This window comes from Kogia breviceps, chromosome 2 (genome assembly GCF_026419965.1).
Source record: "Kogia breviceps isolate mKogBre1 chromosome 2, mKogBre1 haplotype 1, whole genome shotgun sequence".
NCBI classification, from domain to species: domain Eukaryota; kingdom Metazoa; phylum Chordata; class Mammalia; order Artiodactyla; family Physeteridae; genus Kogia; species Kogia breviceps.
Window position 1 is genome coordinate 174,461,297 of NC_081311.1, and position 10,912 is coordinate 174,472,208.

The 10,912-nt window shown below is 41.0% G+C and overlaps 1 protein-coding gene across 1 annotated transcript; it reads left to right on the forward strand.

Moving 5' to 3' along the window:
• Positions 1-6,894: 6,894 nt before the first annotated feature.
• Positions 6,895-9,499, forward strand: LOC131749853 (gamma-crystallin F-like). Its single transcript, XM_059051756.1, has 3 exons — positions 6,895-6,903; positions 6,984-7,226; positions 9,227-9,499. The coding sequence occupies exons 1-3, from the start codon at positions 6,895-6,897 to the stop codon at positions 9,497-9,499; spliced, it is 525 nt and encodes a 174-aa protein (XP_058907739.1).
• The last annotated feature ends 1,413 nt before the right edge of the window (positions 9,500-10,912 follow it).

A 10,912-nucleotide genomic window follows, 5' to 3' on the forward strand; every position in this document is an offset into this window, starting at 1 on the left:
AAACAATTGACAAAAATTTTCTCTAGGCTATAATATGATTAGACTTTCTTATTTATATTTTGTCAAAAGGATGATGCTTTTTAGGACATGAGTGAAAACAGCACAAAGAAATGAAAGGTGAAATATGAATCATGATTTCTTTGCAATGTTTCTTGGCTTATGTTTTATTTTGCTTAGGACTTAATATTTTAAGATGACTTCTTTTTCAGAAGTCTGCTATAATTCCTGGCTTAACTGTTTGTGACTGTTTGGTAAAGAAAGATAATGGCTAAAATTTTCCAATTAAAAAATTCACCAATTTTGCTCCCTATTTTTAGTATCTTTTTGCTTGGTTTTATTAAATTATTTGACATAGGATATTTAAAATATATTCTGCTTTAATCCTTTTGGAAAAAAATAATTTAGCAATTTAACATAGAAAAAAATAATCTTACACTTTTATTTATTTTGTTTTTTTAAGGTCAGATGAATGACTTTTATTATTTTATTTTATTTTTTAACATCTTTATTGGAGTATTGTTGCTTTACAATGCTGTGTTAGTTTCTGCTTTTTAACAAAGTGAATAAGTTATACATACACATATCTCCATATCTCTTCCCTCTTGAGGCTCCCTCCCTCCCACCCCTATAGGTGGGCACAAAGCACTGAGCTGATTTCCCTGTGCCATGCAGCTGCTTCCCACTAGCTATCTATTTTACATTTGGTAGTATATATATGTCCATGCCACTCTCTCACTTTGTCCCAGCTTACTCTTCCCCCTCCCCATGTCCTCAAGCCCATTCTCTAGTAGGTCTGTGTCTTTATTCCCATCCTGCCCCTAGGATCTTCATGACTTTTTTTTTTTTTTTTTAGATTCCATATATATGTGTTAGCATACGGTATTTGTTTTTCTCTTTCAGACTTACTTCCTATGTATGACAGACTCTAGGTCCCTCCACCTCACAACAAATAACTCAATTTCATTTCTTTTTATGGCTGAGTAATATTCCATTGTATACATGAGTCACATCTTCTTTATCCATTCATCTGTCAGTGGACACTTAGGTTGCTTCCATGTCCTGGCTATCGTAAATAGAGCTGCAATAAACATTTTGGTACATGACTCTTTTAGAATTATGGTTTTCTCAGGGTATATGCCCAGTAGTGGGATTGCTGGGTTGTATGATAGTTCTATTTTTAGTTTTTTAAGGAAGCTCCATACTGTTCCAGAGTGAGTGTATGAATTTACATTCCCACCAACAGTGCAAGAGGGTTCCCTTTTCTCCACACCCTCTCCAGCAATTATTGTTTCTAGATTTTTTGATGATGGCCATTCTGACTGGTGTGAGATGATATCTCATTGTAGTTTTGATTTGCATTTCTCTAATGATTAATGATGTTGAGCATTCTTTCATGTGTTTGTTGGTAATCTGCATATCTTCTTTGGAGAAATGGTCTTCTGCCCATTTTTGAACTGGGTTGTTTGTTTTTTTGATATTGAGCTGCATGAGCTGCTTGTAAATTTTGGAGATTAATCCTTTGTCACTTGCTTCATTTGCAAATACTTTCTCCCATTCTGAGGGTTGCCTTTTCATTTTGTTTATGGTCTCCTTTGCTGTGCAAAAGCTTTTAAGTTTCATTAGGTCCCATTTGTTTATTTTTGTTTTTATTTCCATTTTTCTAGGAGGTGGGTCAAAAAGGATCTTGCTGTGATTTATGTCGTAGAGTGTTCTGCCTATGTTTTCCTCTAAGAGTCTGATAGTGTCTGGCCTAACGTTTAGGTCTTTAATCCATTTTGACTTTATTTTTGTGTATGGTGTTAGGGAGTTTTCTAATATCATTCTTTTATATGTAGCTGTCCAGTTTTCTCAGCACCACTTATTGAAGAGGCTGTCTTTCCTCCATTGTATATTCTTGTCTCCTTTATCAAAAATAAGGTGACCATATGTGCTTGGGTTTAACTCTGGGTTTTCTATCCTGTTCCATTAATGTATATTTCTGTTTTTGTGCCAGTACCATACTGTCTTGATTACTGTAGCTTTGTAGTATAGTCTGAAGTCAGGGTGCCTGATTCCTCCTGCTCCGTTTTTATTTCTCAAGATTGCTTTGGCTATTCGGGGTCTTTTGTGTTTCCATACAAATTGTGAAATTTTTTGTTCTAGTTCTGTGAAAAATGTCAGTGGCAGTCTGATAGGAATTGCATTGAGCCTGTAGATGGCTTTGGGTAGTAGAGTCATTTTCACAATGTTGATTCTTCCAATCCAAGAACATGGTATACCTCGCCATCGATTTGTATCATCTTTTATTTCTTTCATCAGTGTCTTATAGTTTTCTGCATACAGGTATTTTGTCTCCCTAGGTAGGTTTATTCCTAAATATTTTATTCTTTTTGTTGCAGTGGTAAATGGGAGTGTTTCCTTAATTTCACTTTCAGATATTTCATCATTATTGTAGAGGAATGCAAGAAATTCCTGTGCATTAATTTTGTATCCTGCTACTTTACCAAATTCCTTGATTAGCTCTAGTAGTGTTCTGGTAGCTTCTTTAGGATTCTCTATGTATAGTATCATGTCATCTGCAAACAGTGACAGCTTTACTTCTTTTCCAGTTTGGATTCCTTTTATTTCTTTTTCTTCTCTTAATCTTACACTTTAAATTTAACTTTATTTTCTCCTCTGCCATTTCGGGGTAGAATTCTTTTCCAGTATATATATATATATATATATATATCATATGAGGGAAGAGTAAATGTATCTGTTAAACTTAATAATAATATATACTATTATATATATATTTACATATATATATATATATATATATATATATATATATATATATATATATATGTAAAATTTTTGGTCAGCACCATGCAGCATGTGGGGTCTTAGTTCCCTGATCAGGGATTGAACCCATGCCCCCTACATTGGTATGTAGAGTCTTAACCACTGGACCATGGGGGAAGTTGCTCTAGTAAATATATTTTTTTTATCACAGATATATGTAGAATTTGAATAACTTAAAATCCATATGATGCAATGTACTTCTTCTTTCCTCTTCTTATTGCCTTGACATTGGAAACTTTATTTCATTTTTAGCATCTATCTTAGCATGCTGACATAAGGGCAGATATTTTATACATGTTTTTTACAGTCTGCATTTCACACCTGCTCTCACAAATTGATGAAGCATGAATTGCCTTCAATTTATTTTCTGCTCTTAGCATGAATACTATAAATTTATTCAAAGCAAATATTCTAAATGCTGGAGAGGGTGTGGAGAAAAGGGAACCCTCCTGCACTGCTCGTGGGAATGTAAATTGATACAGCCACTATGGAGAACAGTATGGAGGTTCCTTAAAAAACTAAAAATAGAACTACCATATGACCCAGCAATCCCACTACTTGGCATATACCCTGAGAAAACCATAATTCCAAAAGAATCATGTACCAAATTGTTCATTGCAGCTCTATTTAAAATAGCCAGGACATGGAAGCAACCTGAGTGTTCATTGACAGATGAATGGATAAAGAAGATGTGGCACATATATACAATGGAATATAACTCAGCCATAAAAAGAAATGGAATTGAGTTATTTGTAGTGAGGTAGATGGACCTATAGTCTGTCATACAGAGTGAAATAAGTCAGAAACAGAAAAACAAATACTGTATACTAACACATATATATGGAATCTATAAAAAATATAAAAACAGGTTCTGAAGAACCTAGGGGCAGGACAGGAATAACAACAGAGATGTAGAGAATGGACTTGAGGACACGGGGAAGTTGAAGGTTAAGCTGGGACGAAGTGAGAGAGTGGCATGCACTTATAAATACTACCAAATGTAAAGTGGATAGCTAGTGGGAAGCAGCTGCATAGCACAGGGAGATCAGGTGCTTTGTGACCACCTAGAGGGCTGGGATAGGGAGGGTAGGGGGGAGACGCAAGAGGGAGGAGATATGAGGATATATGTATAGCTTATTCACTTTGTAATAAAGCAGAAACTAACACACCATTGTAAAGCAATTATACTCCAATAAAGATTTTTTTTCAAAAGCAAATATTCTCATACTAAATATGCACCTGGTTTGTAAGGCCTTGATAGAAGACAATTGTGATGGAAAGAGTTTCCTTTGCTTCAATTGATTAATATCTCAGGCTAATAATACTTTGTATGTATATACTTAGCTCCCTTGAGAACCTTGGTACCTTTGTGTGACCATTGTTAGGGAATTGCAGCTGCTTTTGATTGAAACAAACTCAACTGCAGAACTTCATGGTATAGTATATGATTTAGAGTAAAAATATAATTTGTTGGCTTTAAGTAATAATATTTTATTCTCAGGATGCCTTAAAAATACTTCAAGAAAGAATACAATTACTAGGAAATTCATTATTTGATACAGGTATCTTGGGAAAATAAACATTGATCAAAAGGTTCAAATAATAAGTCAACTGGAAGAAAGTTTGCCACATCATTTTGGGAAAACCTTTAGAGGACAGACTCTGGTGATTCAAGTTTTTCACATTTTCTTGCCAACATACTTAGTATTATATGCTTTATTTGACAGTCCTTCAATTCCCCACTTTACCCTGCATTATTTTCTAAAAGACTGTTGTTCTTTTTCCCAAAGAGCTTTGATGAAAATCTTAAATGCCTTGGTAGCACATTTGGAGTACACAGGATAAGAACAGACTATATTCTAGCTAACCTTTGTGCCCAGTGTCTCTACACTACTTGTCTTTTTCTGTTCATACAGTACTAAAATCTTTCCCCATGATTTCCTAACTAATATAAATTGATGCTATCCATTTTCAGTCTCCCGAAAAGTTTTACTTAAGAAGAAATCTACTCAGCACTAAACTCAGCAGGTTAGAAGATTGAGGGTAATGGTGAAATTAAAAAAGGATCATGAATAACTGTACTAATCCTCAACGATCTAAAAAACAAACAAACCAATAAAACACTACGTTAATCTTCAGATGAAGATTAGAGCCCCAAACTGCAGCTTCTAGACCAGATTGTGAATTTGTTAATTTGTCAAAGCCCAGTTTTAGTGCATTTTCTTTGCCGGCTCTTCATAGCCCCGCTCCCCCAGTGCCTGTTTACAGGCTAATCTCTGGTCGTCCAGAACCTTCCATGTGATATCCATCTCATTCTTTTTCTCTTTGGCCTAGTGCCATGATCCAATGTTTCCAGACTCTATCACATCAGGATTTATCAGGGCTGTGTTTTGTTCTCTCAAGATCTTTTCACAAGAAATTAGCAAGCTGTACTGGGAAACTCATCTACACTGATCTGTAAAGGGAAACCAATTTCATTATGTACTGTGGTTAGTAGGTAAAATATCTGTATTTTGAAGGGCATTATGAGAATCACAATACCTTAAACCAATGGTCTTCAAATTTATTTTTTTAAATTATCATCATCTAGTGATAAAACCCTGTTTTCAAACAAGGTTTTATATAAAACAGGTACAAGTGAAAACGCTCTGGTTAAAGTAGGGGATAAGATAGGCACACTCCCTTTTTCCCTCCTCCTTGCTCTTTGAGTGGCCTCAGAGCATCTGTGAGGAATTTCTGCAGTTCCACAAACACAGCCTGCAAATGATCTCATTAATGCAGTGGGGTAACTGCTGGTGAGAATGCCAGGTATAGAGCCAGCACTTTTAGATCAGTGGTTTTCAACAGGGATTGATTTTGTCCCCAGTGGAGGCTTTTGGAAATATCTGAACACACTTTTGGTTGTCATAACTTGGGGAGGAAGGAAGCGGGTGCTGCTGGCATCTAGTGGGTAGTGGACAGGATGTTGTTAAATATCCTACAATGTACAGAACAGCCCCCCACAAGAGAGAGTTTTTCAGCCTGAAATGTCACAGTAGAACTGAGGTTGAGAAAGCCTGCTATAAAGAGAGGAGGGCACCAGGAGCTGCTGGGGGTGAGGGGAGGAAAGGGGGACTTTGAGGGGAGGGAGGAAGCCTGCAGCCCCTGGAGTCAGAGCCTTAACTAGTGAGTTCTCAGGGTTTTCCCAGGGCTGGGGAAGGTAGAGAAGGCAGAAGATTTGCAAAATGGTGGCATTTAAAAGTTTGTTACACCTTCAGGTTAACTTGCATTTGTCAGTAGCTAGATGCAAACAAATAAGCTTAGCACTGAGCAAAAATATTAAATAGAAATTTACCTGTGACTAACAACCACTCATGAGTCCCCTCGTGAACTCCAAAGTTGCGGTGGGCCGGAGGCAGTAGCTGAGTCTGGAGGCGGCCCTGGTCCCGTCTCCAGGGAGCAGAGCCGAGCCAGGTGCTTAAACAGGGCTGCCTCGGGGTCCAACCCCTATCACCTTTCCTCCGGTGTGTTGTCTGCTGCACCCGCTCATCAGCGGGGAGGCTGGGAGGAGGTTGTCTTAGGGGAGAGTCCCATCCTCCTTCAGACGTCCTGCGGAGAAGGCAGGTGCATCCCATGTGCCACAGCCTCACACCAAGGAAATGCTCTCCCATCTAAACGCCTCCCGCTGGAGCCCATCCTGACCTCTGACCCGCTCACTACCCGGTGTTCTTCCTCACAAAGAGATCATTTCGAAATTCAAAAAGGTTAAAAAATATTTCATTACAAGCATTAACGCGGTTAGGCGCTTTTGCTCGCTTCCAATCTCCTGAACAGGCTTCATTTAAAGGCCCCAGAGGCCCCAAGTGACAGTTTTACGCGGGTCATCAGTTGGAAAGCTCTGGAGAGTCTAAGAGAAAACACACAATAAGTCCCCCGCCCACCCCCGCCGTCATTATATAGAAGAGAGAGAGGAAATCCTCCTCACCCGGTGGCCCCTTTTGTGTCGTTCCTGCCAACGCAGCAGCCCTCCTGCTATATAGACCCGCGCGCCCGCCCCACCGCACTGAACTCGCATCCCCGCATCCAGCAGCCATGGGGAAGGTGAGCCCCGCGCCGGCGGGAGGGGCCCGCAGCCGGGCTGGAGGCCAGGCCTCTGAGCCCTGTCCTTCCCTTCCCTGCAGATCACCTTCTACGAGGACCGGGGCTTCCAGGGCCGCCACTACGAGTGCAGCAGCGACCACTCCAACCTGCAGCCCTGCTTCAGCCGCTGCAACTCCATCCGGGTGGACAGCGGCTGCTGGATGCTCTATGAGCACCCCAACTACTCGGGCTGCCAGTACTTCCTGCGGCGCGGCGACTACCCCGACTACCAGCAGTGGATGGGCCTCAACGACTCCGTCCGCTCCTGCCGCCTCATCCCCCACGTGAGTCCCGTTCCCCTGGGCCTGCCGTGCCCTCGGGTCACACCAGTGCTCCAGCAGTGGTCAGGCTGCAGGACGGTGGCCTTCTCTTGCTGGCTCTAACCGGCTTCTCTTTCCCTTTATTAATTAATATCTTTAAGGTTTCTTTCCACCGAAAAATTGAGTGATGCAATGCTCTTAATCGAAATTGTATTCTCCTTTGCTAAAATTAAACGCACCTCTACTGGGCAAAAGTGGTGCACGGTATTAGTTTAGAGCGTCTGTGCCGCCGCTGAGGGATAAGCAACAGGTGAGCTCCTCACACCCAGGTGCCCTTAGGCGAGTCACTGGGCTACCTCTCTCCTTCCTCGTCTGTAAAGCGGGGTTAATAAGGGCGCTTGGTTCATCGAGCTGCGGTGAGGTCACAAGGAGATTGCCCAGCACCTGGCAAACTACCCCCTCCTCCAAATATTAACCATTATGAATATCAAGGCTCCCTCAAGTTCTACCTTTTGATTAGGCAAAACAAATAACCCAGAATGTGATTCCAGTAGCACCTGCAAAGCCCACTGCTGCCCAAGTAAAGCCCGAGCAGCCTGGAATTCCACAGTTAGGGAGGCTTTACTTTGCCTATGACAGAGTCCAGTGGAAAATGTACCACTCTGGGGAAGTTTGAAACCCCCTCAGAGGGTTGAAAGCCTTGATAGGACCCAAACTGGCATTAGGAGCCTGGAAATCTGGGCTTTCACTTTCCAGCCCTGACTCTTCTGATTACAGTCTGAAAGCTCTAGTCATTAGTTTCTCTTAAAAGAAGAAAAGGGCTTCCCTGGTGGCACAGTGGTTGAGAGTCTTCCTGCCGATGCAGGGGACACGGGTTCGTGCCCAGGTCCGGGAAGATCCCACATGCGGCGGAGCGGCTGGGCCCGTGAGCCATGGCCACTGAGCCTGCACGTCCGAAGCCTGTGCTCCGCAACGGGAGAGGCCACAACAGTGAGAGGCCCGCACACCGCAAAAAAAAAAAAAAGAGAGAAGACTTAGAATGGTTGCTCCACATGTGTCAGGCTGTTGTGAAGATCAAATTAGATAACGCACCTGTGAGTCTTTTGCAAACCATGGAAGATACCTGATTAGCAGTTTTTTATACCTCAGAATGAACTGCTTATGAGAACCTTTCCTAAGGAGGATTTAATGGTGGAAGAAGGAAGAAGGAATTGAGTGGGTACCTGCTGGGAAGGAACAAGCAGATAAAAGAACAAGTGCTCAGGAAGAGACAGACAGGATTTGCCCAGCACTGACAGCCTGCCCTTACATTTTTCTAAAGGTTTTATAATCTATTGATCTAGACAGGCCTCCTTCATGATCTTGAGCTTCTATTTTTATTAATTACCTAAAAGTGTTTTGCTGGACCATATATTAGATGTGAGAACTGAGACCTAATCATTAATGATGACTCTTGCTTTTCAGGATTTTAGAATAGCAGGACTCAAAGCAGAAAGGAAGGGATTAAGGAGTTGCCTGGGCTGGACTGCCACCAATCTGTGCTTCACTTTGGGGAAAGCAGTTCGACTTCCTCTCTCCCCAGCCTCTTCTAATGCTATGGAGTTCCAAAATAATGCCTTTTGCCAGGGATAGATTTGCCTTTTTATTTTAATATCTAATTATTTTTATATCTGCCAAGGGGAGTTCCACTGTAAGTCTATAAAGGAGAGAGCACAAATTATATATATAAATTGTTACTTAAGAATGGTACTAAGTACTAAATATGATTCATGGAGGTTGTGGCCCTAGAAAACTATGGAGCACCATATGCATATCTTGATCTATGTGAATGGCCCCCTCTTCGGTTTTGCAGTGTGCAACCTACCCAACCATACCCAGTGGCCCTGGTGTTGGTTGTCTTTTTAATTTGTCATCTTTGATATAGAAAAGATTTTTTAAAATGCCCATTCCCCCAGCGGTGTGAGTGATTGGTTGCTAAAGGCTAGGTTTTCTGACTCTTCCCATCTGCTGATTGCTGAACCCAGACCAGCTCCCACCGGCTGAGGATCTACGAGCGAGAGGACTACCGAGGCCAGATGCTGGAGCTCACGGAAGACTGCTCCTCGCTCCGCGACCGCTTCCACTTCAATGAGATCCGCTCCCTCCACGTGCTGGAGGGCTGGTGGGTCCTCTATGAGATGCCCAACTACCGGGGGCGGCAGTACCTACTGAGGCCGGGGGACTACAGGCACTACCACGACTGGGGGGCCCTGGATGCCAGAGTGGGCTCCCTGAGGAGGGCCGTGGATTTCTACTGACGTAATTTTACTCCATCCTTTTTTCCATCTGAAAGCTAATAAAATATTTCCTGTGCGTTTGATGCAGTCACGTGGTCCTCTTTTCCTTTCAGACTCCTTGGAAGGGCTCAGCGAAAATACAACTGGGAATAATGTGGATTTTCTTACAAGTGTCAGTGGAAAGGGTGGTGTGGGGTAGCAGTTGAGAGGACAGGCTCTGGAGCCAGAATGCCTGGGTCCACATCCACTTACTAGCTTTAGGTGGTCGGCAAGTTACTTAGCATTTCTGTGCCTCAGTTTCCTAATTTGTAAAACTCGGTGTGGTAGTACTCTTCATTTCATAAGTTTGTAGTGTGGATTAAATGAGTTATTATTTTAAAGTCACTTACACATTTTAGCTTGCATATCATATAATAGTTTCTAGGCAACTGTTCTGTAAGCTTGCTGGTGAAACAGCTGGTCACCTTTTTAGTACCCTTTTCTTAGGAGAATTCCCTTTTGGAGTTTGCATTCAGTAAGATGGCTAAGTGAAATTGCAGAGGGAGACAGAGTTAGATAGAGACAGATGTGTCTGACACATCTTCAGTGTGAATACATGTGACTGCCTGAATAGATTTACTAATATATGCGTATCCAGAGCACAAGTATAAGAATCAAGTGCCACCTTAATGAACAGCCCAACGGACTCTTCCAAACATTTTTCTACTTAAGGGATGTACAAAGCATTCAGGTAGTGTGCACTTATAAAAATGAGCACGGTGCGACAGAAGTAAAGACATAAGGTACGTGATCAGGAAAATAACATACAATCATGCAAAGTTCTTAAATCTACTATTGGCTATGCTGATACTGTCACCAGACTTGGATCAATTTTTATTACCTCTCGCTCATGAATCAACATTTGATAGTAATCATAGCACCAAGAAAGAAAAAGGTAACGTGGGAACTAATCATTTAATTGAATTCAAAATTTCTTTGCAGGAAGATGAAGTTTATCAAATGAAATCTAAGTAGGTATTCTATTACCCTACTAGATTTTCTTTAATTGAAAATACTAGACTTCTCGATTTCAGATGTTTACACATAATTGAGAAAAAACAAATTACTTCCAAGCTTAGGAGTTTGACTTAATTGTGAAAATGGCAGCCTCTTGCTGAAATAAGTTCTTGGTGAGCTGAATGGCCATGATTAGGAAAGAACCACTGCAAATTATTTTCTACTTGAAAATATATACATATGTAGCAGCTAAGAAATAAGTTGTTCCTGAAATCCCAAATATTAAAGGAATAAAGTAGTCAGATTATTTAACATATTACTTCCCTAACACACATGCACATTACAAAATATTTGAAGAAGCTCTAAGGACATTTAGATTTGTGCTAATACAGTAGTCACTATCACATGATCTATTTGGCTAGACTTCGTTTGGCTAAG

Excerpts from the sequence above, each read along its gene's own strand:
- LOC131749853 (XM_059051756.1), top strand. Across the intron at positions 7,227-9,226 it reads CCTGCCGCCTCATCCCCCAC|ACCAGCTCCCACCGGCTGAG; the intron begins GTGAGTCCCGTT and ends TGCTGAACCCAG.